The sequence below is a fragment of the Eleutherodactylus coqui genome, chromosome 13 (assembly GCF_035609145.1).
Source record: "Eleutherodactylus coqui strain aEleCoq1 chromosome 13, aEleCoq1.hap1, whole genome shotgun sequence".
NCBI lineage: Eukaryota > Metazoa > Chordata > Amphibia > Anura > Eleutherodactylidae > Eleutherodactylus > Eleutherodactylus coqui.
Window position 1 is genome coordinate 54,641,031 of NC_089849.1, and position 23,230 is coordinate 54,664,260.

Genomic DNA, 23,230 nt, shown 5'->3' on the forward strand with positions numbered 1-23,230 from the left:
CGGGCCATACAAGGTGAGCCCTGTTTTGCTGTTGTCCTACACTCTACATTCATCTGCACAATAACTAACCCCTTTAAATCTGATACTATCTTGGCAATATATGTAAATACGTACTAAGGGTATGTTCACACATGGAAGAACATGGTGTAGATTTTCAATTTCCCCTACATGTGAACAAACTGTACCCTGAGTAACTGTATCATGTCTGAAGTCATTTTCCTTGTAACATGGGGAGAAAATAAGCAAATAATATGTCCTAACATGATCCATACAGTATGTAAAACTTTGAGTATTGATAATATTTATTGCAGATTGTATTAAAGAAAACGACAAACAAAAAAATCAATATCAATAATTCAACACATTTTACATGAAAACATATTACAGACATTCTGTTTATGTGTCGTTAGCTGTATATGTTACATTAAAGGGCTATTCTCATTTCGGAAATCCCATATCAATTAGCTCTAAACAGGAAAGTAAAGGTACCCATCACAGTCCTATTCTGATAAGGAAGATGTAACAATACCTCTGCAGCGCCACCTATTGGATGGCAGTATTCCTGCAAATCAATGTCCAACCCTTCATGCAAATCTTTGGAACAATAATTGAGAATTAAGCCAGAATCCATAGACAGACAGCTGTTTCAGGGTTTTGCCCCTTCTCAGGTGCAGTAGGATTGTGGCTTGGCTAGTGAGAGGCCTATGAAATGAGTCAGTAAGGGTATCATCTCTCCTTAAGGAGAGCACCTAGAAGGTGAGTGAGGAGACTTATAAGGCCATGCATGCTCCTCTGGAAAATATGCCAATAGGGAAGATGAAACAATACCTCTGCAACCAATAGGTGGCGCTGCAGAGGTATTGTTCCATCTTCCCTATTGGCATATTTCCCAGGGGAGCATGCATGGCCTTATAAGGCTCCTCACTCATCTCTATGTGCTCTTCCTAAAGAGAGACGATACTCCTCTAGAGTCCTATTCTAAAAATGCCCAGTTCTCATGGAATTCTTTCTTCCTATAGTTTACAGCTCTTTGCCAGAGAAACCAACCATCTCTGCTTTGGAGCAGAGATAGCCAGTGATTCCTCAATTTTAAGTCTCTATGTGAAGAGTGGCCGCGATCTCTGTAGTGCATGCCAACTAGCTCCTGGGTCGACCATCGGCTACCGCTGTGCTTTACTATTTCTTAGCACAGAAGAGCTTCTTGTCCACTCTGCCCAGAAGCCCTTCTTTGCAAAGAAATAGCAGAGCACAGAGGTAGCCGGTGGCCGGGCTGGAAGCTAGTGAACATGTGCTACAGAGATCCCAGCCACTCAAAAAATCATCACATAGGGACATACAAGTGTGCAAGCATTGGCTATCACCACTCCGTAGTAGAGATGGCCGGTTCCACTACCAATGAGTTATAAACTACAGGAAGAAAGAATTCCATGAGAACTGGGCATTTTCAAAATAGGACTTAATGGGGGAGAGCTTTTTTTTCATGTTTAGAACACATTAGAGTGGGATTCGCCAGATGGGAATAGCCCTTTAAAATACATATCATCTTCTAATAATACGTTAAATTAAAATGACCTCAGTGCTCACTAGTAATGCATACAATGATGTATTCACAGATAGATACATGCAACAGATCAATAACATTCCTTTACAAATACTGTACTGGCTTCTGTAGCAATATAATGTTATGATGATGGGGTGGCATTTATTAACTTTTCCTAATACTTGTTTGAGTTTAAAGTGGTTGTTCACTTTGGATAATTTTTGTTAGAAATGTTTCCCATCCTTAAGGTGATCACAAGTGGCCCCTTTGCTGGAACCCCCACTGATAAGCTGTATGTGAGGGTAATACATTGGTAGTGAGTTCCCTTGAGTGCCACAACTGGTAAAATGAAACATACGAGCACGACATAGCATAATTCAATCTAGGAGCAGTGATCAAATAGTCAGCATTTCAACAGCTGGTATTCTATGACACATTCCACAACTTTTAGGTTTTAGTTTCTTTGCTATTAACAGGGGTTACCCAACGCTCCCAAATTTAAAAAAAAATGCTCAGCCATACTTACCTCTCCTGATCCCCCGCCGCACCCCAAAAAATGTAATAAAGTTATACAACACATTATATGTAGCCAAGAGTGGTTCCATTAAAAAGTACAACTCGTTTTACAAAAAAAACAAGCCCCCATTTGGCTATGTCAATGAGTTATGGCTCTTGCAATGCGGCAATGAAAATCGCTTGGTCCTTAAAACACAAAACAGGCCCGTCACTAAGGGGTTAACAGCAATTCAGTAACATAATGTTATTGTAATTGTTCAATTTAGAATGAAGAATGATTGTACATTGACTGAGAAGCTGCAGCTGCATCTCCTCCTCCCCTCCCTCCTCCTTTCTGTCTAGTACTGCAGATAGAGACAAGGGAGCTAAGTGTAGGCTGCTTGAAGGTGAAGATGTTCCTCCTAATACTTTCTTTTGAGGACTTTTGTAGTTGTGTTCATGGCCATAATTTAGTTTGATGTTCCCAGTTACATTACACTAATTTGGAGACTATCATGTCATTTATCGTCTTCCCTAATGTATTGTTAAATGCTGTCGGTGTATTTTAGGGACCAGCTGTTTTATTACTTTTTAGCTTAAAATATGAATGTACATTCTGACTTTGCTTGCTGCTTAAAGACTCCCTCCATTTCTGTTTGCCTTGAATATATTGTCCTATTGATGTCAGTAGTGGTTCATAATACATTGATCTTCTTTAAGATGTGTTTTTCCAGGCATCTTCATTGTGGGAACAGCACCAGCAGATGACTTAGCTTTACTATGCTTTCCCAAAACTTTCCACCCCAGCATCCTCCATGTATCTTTAGAAGTTGTGTGTAGTTTGAAATGATTTCCAGCACCCATCACTAGCACTGGCTGCAGCATCCATGCCTTATATGTTAAACTACATGCCTTCTTATCACTCATTTCTATTCAGAGATGACAACGATGTTTGAAAATAGGATAAAGGGACACATTTATTCGTTTTATCAATAGGCACAGTTTGACCATCCCGGTATGCATTGTCATGAAGAATAAAAAAACTTTTTGTTTCCCAACACAAAACATAACTTATGCCATAAGCCAATTAATGTTAAATGACTGCAGTTAATATATTATTAGACCCCTTCACCTGGATTGCTATAGGAAGTTGTATCTTAGCAATATGGATAACCCATCTTATAGATGCAGACTGTTTGGAAGATATGGCAGTGACAGAAGGCGCAGGGTTCACAGCAGGGTGGTGCCGGTGGCCTACAACTGGATTTAAGAGGAACACAGCTTGGAGGTGGTATCCGTGCCTTCTTTTGAGTTAGATTCTTTTTCTGTAATACAAATAATAATATTTATCAATTTCAGTAAGTGTTAAAAAAACTTGTAAAATGGGTTTTCTGGAACTTTATGTTCAAAAAGATTTTATTGAGGTTTCACATGTAAATTACTTGCAACGTTTGAAAACAGGACATTAGCTGTTGGACATTTTTGTATTTCTGGGACTTTAAAAGTGCTGGCAAGTGGGGGAAAAAAAACAAAAAGAATGGATAGCGCCGATCGCAATAAAGTGTAGAAAAAAAGTTAAAAAGTTAAAGATTCAGCTGCCCAAAACACCGGACACATGCGCAGGAGTCGGGGAGCCCAGGAAACTTAAAATCTCCTTGCTCTCGGCGACCAACGGTCGCTGAGAGCCTGGAGCAGTGACAAGTGGCCTCATTGAGCGGTCCCCGGTCACGTAATAAAAAAGTAGCGATCTAACATAGGTTACTCTCACATGACCGGATAGGAATTACGGATTCCGCATGCGTCTGATCAGCGGTAATACGCGGATCAATCAATCGCATTGGATTACACAATTCCGCTCAAATTAGTGGGTTGGAATTGCATAATTCACTCGCAGAAAAGAGAACGCAGCAGGTTCTATTTTACCGCGGCTATCCGCAGCATAGAGCCTATTGTGCTCCATGGTCGCGGATATACCCGCAGCCCATACGCAACTACGTTGTGTACGGGCTGTGGGTACCCGCGTCATCGCTAAGCAACGGTGCGGGAAATACAAACAAAAAAAGGTGTACTGCGCATGACCGCCTGTGTGAGTAGGCAGTTATGCGCAGTACGTTACGCGGCCGTACGCAGGGCCACAGCCGGGCTCACAGATGGGATTCGCTGCGGACCTCCGCAAGCGGATTCCACCTACGGCTGCATGAGCCTGGCGTTATTCAGACCGCTACCTGTAATACGCAATTTACAAGAAGCCCCGGGAACGCTCGCCTTCATGCAGTTCCAGGAGCAGCTTGTTGAGCGTCTTCTGTGTGGGGGTGGGGGGTTATTTTTAGGAAGTCAATTTTTTTTCCGTATAAGTGGGCAATGGTGCCTGGAATTTATTCAGTTCTGCCCTGAAATCCAGCGGGCATTCCTTCCATTACAGGCCTTGCCATGTGTCCTGTAAGTAGATTAGGGCCACAATGGGTATGTTTCTGAACACGGGACAAACGGGGGTATCCATTTTGGGGTGAAGGTCTTCATTCCTATGTACACTGTACAAAAAAACGCAGTTTTTAAATTGACAAAATTGACAAAAAAATGAAAATCGTAATTTTTTCCTTTGCTTAGATTCATTCAAATACTGTGGGGTCAAAATACGCAGTACACCCCTACATGAATTTGTTAAGGGGTCTAGTTTTCAAAATGGGGTCATTTGTGGGGGTTCTCTATCGTTTTGGCCGCTCAATGGCTCTACAAGTGGGCAATGGGGCCTGGAATTTATTCCGTTGTACACTGAAATCCAACGGGTGCTCCTTCCATTATAGGCCTAGCTATGTTTCCTTTAAGTAGATTAGGGCCACAATGGGTATGTTTCTGAAAACGGGACAAACGGGGGTATCCATTTTGGGGTGACCGTCTTCATTCCTATGTACACTGGACAAAAAAAACTGTTTTTAAATTGACACAAATGCCAAAAAAATGAAAATCATAATTTTTTCCTTCTGCTTGGCTTAGATTCATTCAAAAACTGTGAAGTCAAAAAAGTCATTGTACCCCTAGATAAATTCAATAAGGGGTCTACTTTTCAAAATGGGGTCACTTGTGGGGGTTCTCCATCGTTTTGGTCACTCAATGGCTCTACAAGTGGGCAATGGGGACTAAATCTCCTTCAAGCAAAATTTCTGTTCCGAAAGCCACCGGTTGCTCCTTTCATTTTGGGCCCCATTGTGCATACAGACGTAATACTAGGGCCACAATGGGTATGTTTCTGAGCACAGGACAAACAGGGGTATCCATTTTGGGGTGTAAGTCTTCATTCATATATGTGCTGTACAAAAAAACTGCTTTTAAAATAACAGAATTACCAAAAAAATGAAAATCGTAATTTTTTTCCTTCGGCTTGGCTTAGATTCATTCAAAAACTGTGAAGTCAAAAAAGTAATCGTACCCCTAGATAAATTCGTTAAGGGGTCTACTTTTCAAAATGGGGTCACTTGTGGGGGTTCTCCATTGTTTTGGTCACTCAATGGCTCTATAAGTGGGCAGTAGGGCCTAAATCTCCTTCAAGCAAAATTTCTGTTCCGAAAGCCACCAGTTGCTCCTTTCATTTTGGGCCCCATTGTGCATCCAGACATAATACTAGGGCCACAATGGGTATGTTTCTTAACACGGGACAAACAGGGGTATCCATTCTGGGGTGCAAATCCTCATTTTCATGTGTACTATAGAAAAAAGTCCTGTCTTTAAAATGACATATTTGCAAAAATATGAAATTTTAGTTTTTCTCCTCTAAATTGCATTGACTCCTAAAAAAACCTGTGGGGTCAAAATACTCATGACACCCCTCAGTAAATACGTTAAGGGGTGTAGTTTTTAAAATGGGGTCACTTGTGGGGTTATCTATCATTTTGACTCCTATGAGCCTTTCCAATCTTGGCTTGGTGTAGGAAAACAAAGTGTTCCTCAAAATACTGAAAAGTAATGTTACATTTGTACGTCTCCTAAATGGTTAAAAAAAACACGAAAGTTTTTCCAATGTGCACCCAAAATAAAGTAAACGGGTGGAAATATATATCTTAGCAAAAATTTCTATATTATGTTTGCGCATATTTGAGATATTACAGTTGGAAATGTGAAAAAATGATGATTTTTTCAAAATTTTCCCAATTTTGCCACTTTTAATAAATAAACACAAATTCTATCGGTCTTTTTTTTCCGCCTAAATGAAGTACAACATGTGGCGAAAAAACAATGTCAGAATCACTTGGATATGCAAAACCTTTCTGGTGTTTTTCCATGTTAAAGTGACACATGTCAGATTTGCATATACGGCCTACAGTATCTATATATATAAAGCTGAAAGCCCTCACTGACTGACTGACTGACTGACTGACTGACTGACTGACTGACTGACTGACTCGCCAAAAGTTCTCCAACTTCCCGATATCGTAGAAACATGAATTTTGGCACGAGCATAGATTATCTCCAAAATAGGAAAAGTAATTGGGTCCCAACTCGATTATTCAATTCTAGCGCAAAAGAATTGTCGAAATTTTACGTACATAATCTAATTTTCTCACTTTCCGGTGTCATAGAAACAGGAAATTTGGCACAAGCATTGATTATGTCATAAATAGGAAAAGTTCATAGGTCCCAACTCGATTATTCAATTCTATGCGCAAAAGAATTAGCGTCCAAATTTTACGTACGGAATGTAATTTTTTCACTTTCCGGTGTCATAGAAACGGGAAATTTGGCACGAGCATTGATTATGTCATACATAGGAAAAGCTAATGGGTCCCAACTCGATTATTCAATTGTAGCGCAAAAGAATTGGCATCAAAATTTTACGTGCGGAATGTAATTTTTTCACTTTCCGGTGTCATAGAAACGGGAAATTTGGCACAGGCATTGATTATGTCATAAATAGGAAAAGCTAATGGGTCCCAACTCGATTATTCAATTCTAGCGCAAAAGAATTAGCGTCCACATTTTACGTATGTAATCTAATTCTCTCACTTCCTGATGTCATTTTATATAAAGGAAACGTCGCATGGTTACCTCCCCGGAGTGTTTCCTGGGTAACGCAGAGAACTATGCAAAATGGTGAACATATTTTTTTTCCTCAGTATCTCTAAAGTAACCACGACTTTATAAGATTTTCCGTGTGAACACCAGATAAACACCAGTACCAAATTAACTCGGGCGAAGCCGGGTATATCAGCTAGTATGTTAATAAAGTTATTAAAATTCGCATGGGCAAACATGACAGAGAAGACCTTTGTCATGTTTTCTCATATCCTCCATTATACTGCTATGCCGTGAGCTCATTTTAGAGATTACCAGTCACAAACATGTCGTTGCCTCCCCAAGGCGAGGACGACTCTGCTGTTAGTACAGACATGGAATGATCTGTATCCTTAAATGAAATTAATTGGCCTTCCTCTCAAGCCCTGTCTTCTCTGATGGAAGGGGTAACCACTGAAGCTTTATTTTGGTCCATTTCTTTATGGTCACTTGCCATCAAAGAAAGAGACGGCTGCAACCAAACAGCCAATACTGAGGACAGAGACTGGCTGCCATTATTGCATACTTGGACAGTACATGACCAAGCTACCTGAAAGTAGTCAAAGACCATAGGGAACCAGGACTATCGGTTGATCACAGCAAACTACCTGGATTTGGGATTATGATGGTTGGCTGTACTTATATTTGTCTGCATTATGGTACACTTGAAAAAATATCCCCTTGACAAATCTCTAAATTCTACGCAGTACAGTTTTTTTTGGTTTATTTGTATTTCCCGTCGCTCAGCGATGATGCAGGTATCTGCAGCCCATGCGCATTGCTAATTGCATATGGGCTGCCGGTCGGACAGCGGATTCCACGGTAAAACAGAGCATGCTGTGATTTTTCTTCCGCTAGCGTAATACGCAATTCGCATCCGCAAGTGTGAACGAAAAAGTGAAAATGCATGCCTTTCAATGCCCACGTTTTACCACGGATCACTGCGCAGGCGGCATTCGCGAAATCCGCAATACAAATCCACCAGTGTGCGCCCGGCCTCCTAGATTTTTTGTACATTAATAAAGATTGTACACTTGTGATATTTCTTGGAGTGCGCTCACATTGATGGTTTTCTTTTTGTTGTGTACACAGCTGCGGTGGAAAGTGTTTGTCACAGATTGCCTGTGCAGGAAGTTTCTTCTCCTGGGCTAACCACTGATTGATTAACTTGCAGCTGTTCTTTTTTGTTTTTATTAAGGCCTTAGTCAGACGGGTGTTTTTAGCCGCGATTTGCGCATGCGCATGTGTCCGGCGATTTTATAAAACCATTGCTTTGCAATGGTATCGGACACATGAGCGCTTTTTATGCGCTCGTCCGATAAATTATAGAACAAAAAACCGCAGATCGCACCTATCTGCGATTCCTGTTCTCTTCTGTATATGCGCTCAATGGGGCCGGCGGCAGCAGCGCCGACCCCATTAAGAACATATAGAAGACAAATCATTCTTCTCTGCCACAGCTGTAACAGCTGTGGCAGAGAAGAACAATGTTTGCCCATTGAATTCAATGGAGCGGCAATACAGCCGCTCCATTGAAAGCAATGGGCTGCCGGCGTGCGCGGGGTGAATTGTCGGGAAGGGGTTAAATATATAAGCCCTTCCCTGCAATTCATCCTAAAATGTGTTAAAATAAAAAAAAATTGTATACTCACCTTTCCGCTGCAGCCGGAGTCCAGCCGTGGCCGCTGTCAGTTCTCCTGAACTGCTTCTCGGCACTATTCAGCCGGCGGGGCTTTAAAATCCCCGCCTGCTGAATGATCTGCCTCTGATTGGTCACAGCCCTGACCAATCAGAGGCCGGTTTCACTCACACACCCATTCATGAATTCATGAATGGGTGAGTGACTGCTGCCTCTCAGCGCTGAGCCAATCAGGGGCAGGTCTGACTCACATCCATTCATGAAATCATGAATGGGTGTGAGTGAGGCATGCCTCTGATTGGCTCAGCGCTGAGCCAATCAGGGGGCAGGTCTGACTCACACCCCCTTCACACCCACTGCAGGACAGCCGCGCGGAGCCGGGAGAAGGTGAGTATACAAATTTTTTTTATTTTAACACATTTTAGGATGAATTGCAGGGAAGGGCTTATATATTTAAGCCCTTACCGACAATTCATCCCGGGCTCGCCCGCAGCGCATTGCTTTCAATGGAGACGGCTGTATTGCCGTCTCCATTGAATGCAATGCGCTGGACTGCTCCGGCCCGTTTCTGATGAAACGCGGCTAGGAGCAGATTTTCGGGCAATTTGCGGGCGACTTGCGCGCACCGGTCACGCGACACGCGATTTGCGGATGCGCATCCGTCATGCGATCCGCAAATCGCGCGAAAAAACGCCCGTCTGACTAAGGCCTAAGTAGTTCTTCAGCAGCTGCAGTATACATTATGCTACAGCGGCTACAAAACAACATAATATACATATCAATTGCTGATGAAAATAGTGAGGGTATTTCATACTAAATGTAATAAATTACACACAGTTTATTAAATTGTTTGCTCCTCACTTTATAGTGGGACAGGTGCTAATATTTATAGGTTTTAGGCAAAGACATTACTAAGATACACCTTGTTTATAAATAATGGATAACTTATTACACTTCATTTGTTATCATTGGTCCTTAAGGCCCCCTGTCCATGAGCGTAGCGGTATCCCGCGGTGGATCTCCGCCGCCAAATCTCCGCTGGTCAGCCCTATCTGATAGATAGCCTGACCACGGAGAATCGGGGCAATTCGCAGCATGCTGCGAATTGCCCGCCGTGAGAGGAGAATCGCAATGATTCTCCGCTTATAGACAGTGTGCTGGCGCTTTCCATAGCAGTGCTACGGAAAGGTTCTGGGGGCGTGACCGCCGGCGAAATCACGCCCGTGGACAGGCACTCTAAATCTCAGCATGTGCAGTGACGTTGGTCTGAAGGCAGGACTTTCCTCCAGGTCGTTGTTTGGCTGGTCTATAAGCTCTCCAGAGTTAAATCTTTTCTGGCCATACCTGTATTTTACCTATTTCTAGGATCATTAATTAGTTACATTTCTAAGCTTATACACTGGCAGTGTTTAGTAATTATTAATCAGTTAAGTCTACATAAAAGATATCAATTCCATGTGTATAAAATACATTCATTTTAAGGATTTACATGGTTAAATCCATATGAGTATGAAGTATTATATGGAGACGTAAATACACACACATGTATCAACACAGAGTACATTTGTCCTAACATGGTTATGGAGATACATTCACGTGTATATATAGACACCTTGTTTATAAATAATGTATAACTTATTACACTTCATTTGTTATCATTGGTCCTTTATATATATATATATATATATATATATATATATATATATATATATATATATATATATATATATATACACACACACACACACATGCATCTCTTCTGCTGTAAAAGCCAATTATGCAAAGATACTTTTCAAAACAAACTTCTAATTTGTTTTATTTTTCCCAGTTCCCCCTTCTGTCTATACTTTCAATTCAAACCCAAGCTAATTGTGTTCTTCATGCAAAACAACCTTGGATTGAAACTTTTAAATAGACAAATGCAATATGATGTATGAGCGAGCATTATGCTTCTCTCACATACCCAGCTTATCATGAATACAGATAGAATTGTTCACTTTGGTTAACAATAGAGATGAGCGAGCACCAAAATGCTCGGGTGCTCGTTACTCGAGACGAATTTTTCGCGATGCTCGAGGGTTCGTTTCGAACAACGAACCCCATTGAAGTCAATGGGCGACTCGAGCATTTTTGTATATCGCCGATGCTCGCTAAGGTTTCCTTGTGTGAAAATCTGGGCAATTCAAGAAAGTGATGGGAACGACACAGAAACGGATAGGGCAGGCGAGGGGCTACATGTTGGGCTGCATCTCAAGTTCCCAGGTCCCACTATTAAGCCACAATAGCAGCAAGAGTGCCCCCCCCCCAACAACTTTAACATCTGAAAAGCCCTCATTAGCAATGCATACCTTAGCTAAGCACCACACTACCTCCAACAAAGCACAATCACTGCCTGCATGACACTCCGCTGCCACTTCTCCTGGGTTACATGCTGCCAAATCCCCCCCCCCCACGACCCAGTGTCCACAGCGCACACCAAACTGTCCCTGCGCAGCCTTCAGCTGCCCTCATGCCACGCCACCCTCATGTCTATTTATAAGTGCGTCTGCCACAGGAAAAGCAGGAACACACTGCAGAGGGTTGGCATGGCTAGGCAGCGACCCTCTTTAAAAGGGGCGGGGCGATAGCCCACAATGCTGTACAGAAGCAATGAGAAATCCAATCCTGTGCCACCTCCATCAGGAGCTGCACACGTGGGCATAGCAATGGGGAACCTATGTGCCACACACTATTCATTCTGTCAAGGTGTCTGCATGCCCCAGTCAGACCGCGGTTTTTTATATATATAGTCACAGGCAGGTACAACTCCGCAATGGGAATTCTGTGTGCACCCACAGCATGGGTGGGTGCCAGGAAGCCACCGGCGGTACATAAATATATCCCATTGCATTGCCCAACACAGCTGAGGTAGTAATGTCATGTTTAATGCAGGTGGGCTTCGGCCCACACTGCATGCCCCAGTCAGACTGGGGTTCTTTAGAAGCGGAAACAGATGCATTTACAACTCCCTGTGGACCCACAGCATAGGTGGGTGCCAGGAAGCCACCGGCGGTACATAAATATATCCCATTGCATTGCCCAACACAGCTGATGTAACGTCAGCTGTAATGCAGGTGGGCTAAAAATTAATTTGATTACACTCTAGGCGAGGGCCCCCAAAAATTGGTGTATCAACAGTACTAATGTACATCAGAAAAATTGCCCATGCCCAACCAAGAGGGCAGGTGAAACCCATTAATCGCTTTGGTTAATGTGGCTTAATTGGTAACTAGGCCAGGAGGCAGCCCAGTTAAAATAAAAATTGGTTGAGGTGAAAGTTTCAACGCTTTAATGAGCATTGAAACGTATAAAAATTGTTTAGAAAAATTATATGACTGAGCCTTGTGGGCCTAAGAAAAATTGCCCGTTCGGCGTGATTATGTGAGGTTTCAGGAGGAGGAGCAGGAGGAGGAGGAATATTATACGCAGATTGATGAAGCGAAAAGGTCCCCGTTTTTGATGGGGATACAGAACGATGCTTCCATCCGCGGGTGCAGCCTACGTATTGCTTAGGTATCGGTGCTGTCCGCTGGTGGAGAAGAGAAGTCTGGGGAAATCCAGGCTTTGTTCATCTTGATGAGTGTTAGCCTGTCGGCACTGTCGGTTGACAGGCGGGTACGCTTATCTGTGATGATTCCCCCAGCCGCACTAAACACCCTCTCTGACAAGACGCTAGCCGCAGGACAAGCAAGCACCTCCAGGGCATACAGCGCGAGTTCAGGCCACGTGTCCAGCTTCGACACCCAGTAGTTGTAGGGGGCAGAAGCGTCACGGAGGACGGTCGTGCGATCGGCTACGTACTCCCTCACCATCCTTTTACAGTGCTCCCGCTGACTCAGCCGTGACTGGGGAGCGGTGACACAGTCTTGCTGGGGAGCCATAAAGCAGTCAAGGGCCTTAAAGAGTGTTGCCCTGCCTGTGCTGTACATGCTGCCTGATCTCCGCGCCTCCCCTGCTACCTGGCCCTCGGAACTGCGCCTTCGGCCACTAGCGCTTTCGTATGTGAATTTTACCATCAGTTTGTCCGCCAGGGTCCTGTGGTATAGCAACACTCTCGAACCCCTTTCCTCTTCGGGTATGAGAGTGGAAAGGTTCTCCTTATACCGTGGGTCGAGCAGTGTGTACACCCAGTAATCCGTAGTGGCCAGAATGCGTGTAACGCGAGGGTCACGAGAAAGGCATCCTAACATGAAGTCAGCCATGTGTGCCAGGGTACCTGTACGCAACACATGACTGTCCTCACTAGGAAGATCACTTTCAGGATCCTCCTCCTCCTCCTCCTCAGGCCATACATGCTGAAAGGATGACAGGCCAGCAGCATGTGTACCCTCACCAGTGGGCCAAGCTGTCTCTTCCCCCTCCTCCTCATCTTCCTCCTCCTCCTCCTCACCGCGCTGAGATTTAGACAGGAGGGTGCTCTGACTATCCAGCGACATACTGTCTTCCCCCGGCTCTGTTTCCGAGCGCAAAGCGTCTGCCTTTATGCTTTGCAGGGAACTTCTCAAGAGGCATAGCAGAGGAATGGTGACGCTAATGATTGCAGCATCGCCGCTCACCACCTGGGTAGACTCCTCAAACTTTCCAAGGACCTGGCAGATGTCTGCCAACCAGGCCCACTCTTCTGAAAATAATTGAGGAGGCTGACTCCCACTGCGCCGCCCATGTTGGAGTTGGTATTCCACTATAGCTCTACGCTGCTCATCGAGCCTGGCCAACATGTGGAGCGTAGAGTTCCACCGTGTGGGCACGTCGCACAGCAGTCGGTGCACTGGCAGATTAAACCGATGTTGCAGGGTGCGCAGGGTGGCAGCGTCCGTGTGGGACTTGCGGAAATGTGCGCAGAGCCGGCGCACCTTTCCGAGCAGGTCTGACAAGCGTGGGTAGCTTTTCAGAAAGCGCTGAACCACCAAATTAAAGACGTGCGCCAGGCATGGCACTTGCGTGAGGCTGCCGAGCTGCAGAGCCGCCTCCAGGTTACGGCCGTTGTCACACACGACCATGCCCGGTTGGAGGCTCAGCGGTGCAAGCCAGCGGTCGGTCTGCTCTGTCAGACCCTGCAGCAGTTCGTGGGCCGTGTGCCTCTTATCTCCTAAGCTGAGTAGTTTCAGCACGGCCTGCTGACGCTTGCCCACCGCTGTGCTGCCACGACGCGCGACACCGACTGCTGGCGTCGTGCTGCTGCTGACACATCTTGATTGCGAGACAGAGGTTGTGTTGGAGGAGGAGGAGGAGGGTGCTTTAGTGGAGGAAGCATACACCGCCGCAGATACCACCACCGAGCTGGGGCCCGGAATTCTGGGGGTGGGAAGGAGGTGAGCGGTCCCAGGCTCTGACTCTGTCCCAGCCTCCACTAAATTCACCCAATGTGCCGTCAGGGAGATATAGTGGCCCTGCCCGCCTGTGCTTGTCCACGTGTCCGTTGTTAAGTGGACCTTGGCAGTAACCGCGTTGGTGAGGGCACGTACAATGTTGCGGGAGACGTGGTCGTGCAGGGCTGGGACGGCACATCGGGAAAAATAGTGGCGGCTGGGAACTGAGTATCGCGGGGCCGCCGCCGCCATCATACTTTTGAAGGACTCCGTTTCCACAACCCTATACGGCAGCATCTCCAGGCTGATAAATTTGGCTACGTGCACGTTTAACGCTTGAGCGTGCGGGTGCGTGGCGGCGTGCTTGCGCTCAAACACTTGCGCTAGCGACGGCTGGACGTTGCGCTGAGAGACATTGTTGGATGGGGCCAAGGACAGCGGAGGGTGTGGGTGCAGGCCAGGAGACGGTAGTGCCTGTGTCCTCAGAGCGGGGTTGGATCTCATTGGCAGGTTGGGGCACAGGGGGAGAGGCAGCGGTGCAAACCAGAGGCGGTGAACGGCCTTCGTCCCACCTTGCGGGGTGGTTGGCCATCATATGCCTGCGCATGCTGGTGGTGGTGAGGCTGGTGGTGGTGGCTCCCCGGCTGATCTTGGAGCGACAAAGGTTGCACACCACTGTTCGTCGGTCGTCTGCACTCTCAGTGAAAAACTGCCAGACCTTTGAGCACCTCGGCCTCTGCAGGGTGGCATGGCGTGAGGGGGCGCTTTGGGAAACAGTTGGTGGATTATTCGGTCTGGCCCTGCCTCTACCCCTGGCCACCGCACTGCCTCTTGCAACCTGCCCTGCTGCTGCCCTTGCCTCCCCCTCTGAAGACCTGTCCTCAGTAGGCGTAGCAAACCAGGTGGGGTCAGTCACCTCATTGTCCTGCTGCTCTTCCTCAGAATCCTCGGTGCGCTCCTCCCTCGGACTTAATGCCCTTACTACTACCTCACTGATAGACAACTGTGTCTCATCGTCATTGGCCTCCTCACCCACTGAAAGGTCTTGAGACAGTTGCCGGAAGTCCCCAGCCTCATCCCCCGGACCCCGGGAACTTTCCAATGGTTGGTCATCAGTCACGATAAACTCCTCTGGTGGGAGAGGAACCACTGCTGCCCAATCTGAGCAGGGGCCCGAGAACAGTTCCTGGGAGTCTGCCCGCTCCTCAGAATGTCTCATTTTCATGGAGTGAGGAGGCTGGGAGGAAGGAGGAGCAGCAGCCAGAGGATTCTGAGTTGCAGCAGTGGACGGCGCAGAACTGTGGGTGGATGATAGGTTGGTGGAAGCACTTTCTGCCATCCACGACAGGACCTGCTCACACTGCTCATTTTCTAATAAAGGTCTACCGCATGGACCCATTAAATGTGCTATGAATGTGGGGACGCCAGAAACGTGCCTCTCTCCTAATCGCGCAGCAGTCGGCTGCAATACACCTGGATCAGGAGCTCGGCCTGTGCCCACACCCGGACTAGGGCCTCCGCATCCTCGGCCGCGCCCACGTCCTCTAGACCTACCCCTACCCCTCAGCATGCTGTATTACCAGGAATGCAGAAACACAACGCTGTAATTAAATGTGCTGCTTATTGGCCTGTGGTTGGAGGCTGAGTTTGCTTACGGAACGCCAGGAAATAATTTGGCGCAAGCCTACTGTAACACTTAGCTGGCTGCGTATGATTTTGGAGAACTACTACCCCCAGCAGACACGGACCCAGAACACTGAGCACAGTGACAGGCAGGCCAAATAGATTTTTTTCCAATATTTTTTGGAAAAGGACCACTGCGTATATTCAATGTATAATATATGTCTTCTGGCCCTGCCTACACAATTCTGTCCCTGCAGTGTGTCACGGAACTGCAGTGTTGCACTGTTTTTAACTGCAACAGAGCGGTGATTTCAGAGCCAGGAAATAATTTGGCGCAAGCCTGCTGTAACACTTAGCTGGCTGCGTATTTATTTGGAGAACTACTACCCCCAGCAGACACGGACCCAGAACACTGAGCACAGTGACAGGCAGGCCAAATAGATTTTTTTCCAATATTTTTTGGAAAAGGACCACTGCGTATATTCAATGTATAATATATGTCTTCTGGCCCTGCCTACACAATTCTGTCCCTGCAGTGTGTCACGGAACTGCAGTGTTGCACTGTTTTTAACTGCAACAGAGCGGTGATTTCAGAGCCAGGAAATAATTTGGCGCAAGCCTGCTGTAACACTTAGCTGGCTGCGTATTTATTTGGAGAACTACTACCCCCAGCAGACACGGACCCAGAACACTGAGCACAGTGACAGGCAGGCCAAATAGATTTTTTTCCAATATTTTTTTGAAAAGGACCACTGCGTATATTCAATCTATAATATATGTCTTCTGGCCCTGCCTACACAATTCTGTCCCTGGAGTATTACTGCAGGGCGCAATGCTCTGCACGGCCGATATACCAAAAAAAAAAAAAGTGCAACACTGCTAAAAGCAGCCTCCACACTACTGCACACGGTTAGATGTGGCCCTAAGAAGGACCGTTGGGGTTCTTGAAGCCTACAATAACTCCTAACGCTCTCCCTGCCTCCACACTTCTGTCCCTGGACTATTACTGCAGGGCGCAATGCTCTGCACGGCCGATATACCAAAAAAAAAAAAAAGTGCAACACTGCTAAAAGCAGCCTCCACACTACTGCACACAGTTAGATGTGGCCCTAAGAAGGACCGTTGGGGTTCTTGAAGCCTACACTAACTCCTAACACTCTCCCTATAGCAGCTCCGGCACCAACAGCACTGTTCCTCAGCTATCTCACAACGCATCTGAGGTGAGCCGCGGGAGGGGCCGATTTTTATACTCGGGTGACGTCGCAGGAGGAAGTTGTAATGCCTTCCCTGTCTTTCAATTGGCCAGAAAAGCGCGCTAACGTCTCAGAGATGAAAGTGAAAGTAACCCAAACATCGCGTGGTACTCGTTACGAGTAACGAGCATCCCGAACACGCTAATACTCGAACGAGTATCAAGCTCGGACGAGTACGTTCGCTCATCTCTAGTTAACAACTACCTAACGTCTATGGTCTACCAACCTGTGCACACCAGCATTCAAACATGTTCAGGGTAATGTTAAAAACCATAGTATGTTAAAACATATCTAGAAAATCTTTGCCTAGCACTGCCTAATCCCTGTAAAGAACCCCACCCCACTTCCTGCCGAGAAAATATTGGGAAATTATAGAAAATCAATTACATAATATAAGATTAGAAGTTTTTCTTCATGTGGGGACAGTTTGGTAATAACAGATAGGGCTGCAGGAAACAATTTGTTGCTTTTATAGCTTATTTATACTATTTTTGTTTTTTCATTCATTTTTAACTATCCCCCCAGTATATATAAGTTGGCTAGTATTACTTTGTATAGTTATTCTTTGCTATCTGCAACTCCTGGAGTCCTTCTCCACAGGTGCTTCATGTAATCTTATGCTGATCACTTGAGAATTACTTGGATTTATGTATTCTCACAAAGTTTTTCAGTCAGCATAATTTCTGTGATGTTTTATATGGACTCTACCACACAAGATCTTTAGAGGAGGGCACATAAACTCCTTTCACAGTTACTGCTGTCATACACTTATAATAAAGGAGACAAAACTTTATCCTCCTTATTTAGGTGAAATTACAAAGTAGTGATAATCACAATGTCCTCCCAGCAGGCAGAGATGGTACAGGCTCTAGCTGCTCATGTGATATGCTGAAACACTATGGGATTGATAGTATAGAATAGTGAAAGAGAAAGCAAGAAGAAATCTCAACAACATGATGGTGCCTCAGAAGTATCAGACAGGATGCTGCACTGCATGGAAGGGATTGCTATATAAATAGTAGACCTCCAGAGTGTGACAGACAATTAGGTGAGGGGTGCAGGGATGGAAGAATGAGGGTTTGACAGAGTGGCCCTTTAAAGTGATAGTATGAAAGACCCTTTCATAAAAGGACAGACGTTTGACATGTTTCTTGTAATCTCTGAGTGCTGGTTGGTGAAGTTTTTACTACAGCACAGTTAAGGTATATTGGTGACATATTTTTGCTCTAAAATTATGATTGTTCTTTATTTTACATCTTATTGTTTTAGCCTGAAATACCTCTTCTATATAAGATACTAGCTAATATACCCAGCCTCGCCCAAGTTCATTTAATACAGGTGTTTACGTATTGTTTGCACTGAAAATGTTATGAAGTCAAGGTTACTTTAGAGTAACTGAGGAATAAAATATGTATACACATAGAAGATTGTTAGATTCTCCTCAGGCTGCATGTAACAGTGTCCCTCTGCAGAATGTGCCACCCCTCCCACTCTCCTCATACAGGACCTAAAAAATGCTCGCACCAAATTTCATGCTTGCACGAAACCGAAAAGTTACATTACCTAGGGGTGCACCTACTTTTGCAATTAGCATTGAATAATCGAGTTGTAACACCTTTACTTTTCCTATTTAGGACGTAAAGAATGGTCATGCCAAATTTCATGTTTGCATGACACCAGGAACTTAGAGAATGAGATTAGGATCATTATATAGGGGTGCCGATACTTTTGCCCTTAGCACTGAATAATCAAGTTGTGGCCCTTTTACTTTTCCTATTTAGGACCTAAAGAATAGGCCTGCCAAATTTCATGTTTGTATAACACCGGGAAGTTACATTACTCAGAGGGGCCAATACTTTTGCACTTAGCATTGAATAATCGAATTGTGACCCCTTTACTTTTCCTATTTAGGACCTAAAGAATGGTCATGCCAAATTTCATGCTTGTACGACAATGTGAACTTAGAGAATTAGATTAGGTACATTATATAGGGGTGCCAATAATTTTGCACTTAGCACTGAATAATCAAGTTGTGACCCCTTTACGTTTTGTATTTAGAACCTAGAGTGGTCATGCCAAATTTTATGTTTGTATGACACCGGAAAGTTACATTACACAGGGCTGCCAAAACTTTCACTTAGCATTGAAAAATAAAGTTGTGACCTAAAGAATGGTTGTGCCAAATTTCATGTGTGTATACCACAGGGAAGTTACATTACATAGGGGGCGCCAATACTTTTGCACTTAGCATTGAATTTTCAAGTTGTGACCTCTTTACGTTTCCTATTTAAGACCTAAAGAGCAGTCTTGACAAATTTCATGTTTGTACAACCCACGGGAAGTTACATTACATAGGGTTTCCGAAACTTTTGCACTTAGCATTGAATAATCAAGTTGTGACCCCTCTACTATTCCTATTTAGGACCTAAAAAGTGATCATCCCAAATGTAATGTTTGTACAACATCAGTAAGTTAGAGAATCAGAGTTGGTACATTACAATTCTCAGGTTGTGACTGCTTTACTTTTCCTATTTAGGACCTAAAGAATGGTCCTGCCAAGTTTCATGTTTGTATGACACCGGGATATTATATTACATAGGGATGCCAATACTTTTGCACTTAGCATTGAATAATCGAGTTGTGCCCCTTTTACTTTTCCTATTTAGGACCAAAAGAATGGTTATGCCAAATTTCATGTGTGTATGACACCGGGAAGTAAGAGAATTAGATTTGGTACATTACACAGGGGCTCCAATGTTTTTGCACTTAGCATTGAATTTTTGAGTTGCGCCACCTTTACTTCTCGTATTTAGGACCTAAAGATTGCTCCTGCCAAATTTCATGTTTGTACGACATCGGGAAGTGAGAGAATTAGATTTGATGCATTACACAGGGGCTCCAATATTTTTGCACTTATCATTGAATTTTCAAGTTGTAACCCTTTAACTTTTTGTATTTAGGACCTAAAGAATGCTCCTACTAAATTTCACGTTTGTATGACATTGGAAAGTTAGAGAATTAGATTTGGTATTTAACACAGGGGTACCAATACTTTTGTGCTTAGCATTAATTTTTGAGTTGTGACCCATTTAATTTTTCAATTTAGGACCAATAGAATGGTCATGCCAAATCTCATGTTTGTATGACATCAAGAAGTTAGAGAATTAGATTTGCTACATTACACTTAGCATTGAATAATCAAGTTGTGACCCCTTTACTTTTCCTATTTAGGACCTAAAAAGTGATCATTCCAAATTTCATCTTTGTACGACATCGGGAAGTTAGAGAATTATATTTGGTACATTACACATCGGTACCAATAGTTTTGCACTTAGCATTAAATAATCGAGTTGTGACTCCTTTACTTTTCCTAATTAGGACCTGAAGAATGTTCCTACCAAATTTTATGTTTGTACGACATCGGGAAGTTAAAGAATTAGATTTGGTACATTACACATCAGCACCAATAGTTTTGCACTTAGCATTGAATAATCAAGTTGTGATCCCTTTACTTTTTCCTATTTAGGACCTAAAGAATGCTTGTACCAAATTTCATGTTTGTACGACACCGGGAAGTTACATTACACAGGGGTGCTAATACTTTTGCTATTAGCATTGAGTTGTGACTCCTTTACTGTTCCTATTTAGGACATAAAGAATGCTACTGCCGAGTTTCATGTTTGTACAGCATTGGAAAGTTACATTATACAGGGCTGCCAATATTTTTGCACTTAGCATTGAATAATCAAGTTGTGACCCCTTTACTTTGACTAAAGAATGATCATCCCAAATTTCATGTTTGTGCGACATCAGGAAGTTAGAGAATTAGATTTGGTACATTACACAGGGGTGCAAATACTTTTGTACTTAGCATTGAATTTTCGAGTTGTGACCCCTTTACTTTTCCTATTTAGGACCTAAAGAATGCTCCTGCCAAATTTCATGTTTGTACGACATTGGGAAGTTAGAGAATTAGTGGCGAGTCAGTCAGTGAGGGCTTTCACCTTTATATATATATATATATATATATAGATTCCATAATTTTTAAATTTGGATTTGGCTCATGTAACTTGAACCAGTGAGCCAAGGATGTTATAGTTCTATGCTGGAGGTGTAATTGTAGAAAGCAATGTTAAAAACAGGCTGATTTACCAAAAGTTACTTGTTTGATTTTAAGATGAATAAAACTGATTACACACTTCCAACAGAAATTGGATGTCAAATATATCAAAACAAGAAAGTATGCCATTGAACAACATTCTTATTGGAGAGATTAGATAATGATGATGTCCTTCCACAAACCACAATCTATGATTTGGTAATGTACCTTGACAGGTGTGATTACATGCATGACAACAATTCATTCCAGATGGAAAGCAGACAGTTCTTATTTTTCCCATCCTATGTTGTTAATCAAGGTATTTCTACAATGCCTGTATTACATGTGTTTTCAGTAACTAGTGTTTCACTATAACTTGTTGTGTGTACATGGGTAATAATAACACTATGTCTAACCACTATTTGACTTGCAATCTGCATCGATTACCAATTTTCCCCTTTTGTAGGCTCTATCTTTAATTGTCAATTTTCCCTGAGCTGATGGGTGGTGACTAGCTGTTATGATGTCTGTATATACTGCACACACAGAGAAGAGGAGATCCTGCTCCCCTATATCTCTGTAGCACATCCTCAGAAGCAGCAGCAGGCAGCAGCAGCAGCATGAAGCACATGGTCTGAACATGGGTGCTAGACTAGCCAGGGCCAGTATTTCATACACTGCCAACCTTGTGTGGTTTTCTCATTCAACAGCATTGAGAGCATATCAAGAATAGTGTGATAAAGGAAAAACATCCAGCCAAAGGAAATCCTGTGGATGTAAACAATTGGGTCTGTGTTTATGAAAAAGACTGTGACTTGTTCCTGAAAAGGCTGATGAGCTGCTGCAACATTGCTTAAGCGTTCAGGATGGTCATGTAGAATTCTAAAACTGCCTGCTAAGTTCAAGTAATGGACCGCTGATTCCCATTATATGCCTGCATCACTGGAACAGCCACCAAGTAAATTTTGTTGCTACTCTGATTTGTACTCTGTCTCTTATTTCCACCTGCAGATGGAGGTTCCCCGGAAGTACCAAGGGGTCACACAAAAAAGTAGGTTTAGACCAATCCAACCGAGAATCCAAAATTTCAGAAAGTATTTAGAACAGAGGTTAGATACAGGGCAAGAAGCACTATAATTGATACTGTCGAGTTCAAACAGGTCTCACTGGATCCGTAACCTGAAATACTCATGCAAATGCACACCAAACACTGGTAAGCAATTCTGGCAACCACCTCAAGGAAAACACTGTCCCTAAGTAACCTAACCCAGGGAAGAGACCTGCCTATACACAGGTAACCCGCCCTGAGAAGGGCGAACCTGACCGCATACCGAGGACACTAGCTGACCCTACATGGGATAGGACAAAACCACAGACAACAAGATGTAAACGAAGCACTTAGCTGTGATTAGACTGAGGCAAACAGGACATCCATCCCCAAGCTCTGACTCTCACCACAGCCAGAGGAAGACTGAAATTAAATAGCACTAAAGCCAAGTACAAGGCCAGGTTAAATAGTCCTTACAAATTACCCACAGGGTCACACATAACACCACTCCCACCAGAGCCAAAAGATAGAAAAAAAACACATACAAAACCTGTACCAGATTTCTTAGAAAGAAAGTGATCCCAGAACCGCTACAACAGGTACCATTGGCAAAGTTTGAAAATGTGGTCTATTTTGTGATTGCCCAGACAGATCAACCTCCTTCTAGCTCCATAAAGCTTAGAAAAGTTATGCGTCTGGGCTTATAGCATTGTATTATACAGTGGTGACCTATCGTGATGTAGTGATACATAATAGTAACCTAACTGCTATTTGGTATTATGTATAATGATTCAAAACCCAGCTGTGTAGATAGCTACTCATCGATTCCAAGGTCGGATAAATGGGGAGGGGTGCAGGAAGTAATGGCAAACTACTCCACAATTTTTTCCAAAATACTTTATGGATCATAGCCAGACAAGGATAGGTAAGCATGGAGAACGATGATCCATAGAGTGACCGAAAGTCGGCCTTGACTGGATGGATAATCATCATCATGAGGCTACATTCTCTCGAGCGTATATCGGCCGTCGTTTTCACGATCGGCCGATATACAATACCATCTGGGGCGGCCAAGCTTGTGAACTGGTTCACAAATCTAACGTTAGTACACCTGTTCACACAACATGGGCCCCGGCACA

At 43.9% G+C, this 23,230-nt stretch overlaps 1 protein-coding gene across 2 annotated transcripts in view; it reads right to left on the reverse strand.

The window, feature by feature from the left end:
• Nucleotides 1-1,275: 1,275 nt before the first annotated feature.
• Nucleotides 1,276-23,230, reverse strand: part of LOC136588013 (agouti-signaling protein-like) — a 78,156-nt gene continuing 56,201 nt past the window's right edge. For both annotated transcript variants that reach the window (XM_066586896.1, XM_066586897.1), the window contains exon 4: nucleotides 1,276-3,360. In XM_066586896.1, the coding sequence (XP_066442993.1) occupies nucleotides 3,193-3,360 (168 nt within the window). In that variant the 3' untranslated portion in view covers nucleotides 1,276-3,192. The remainder of the gene's footprint in view (nucleotides 3,361-23,230) is intronic.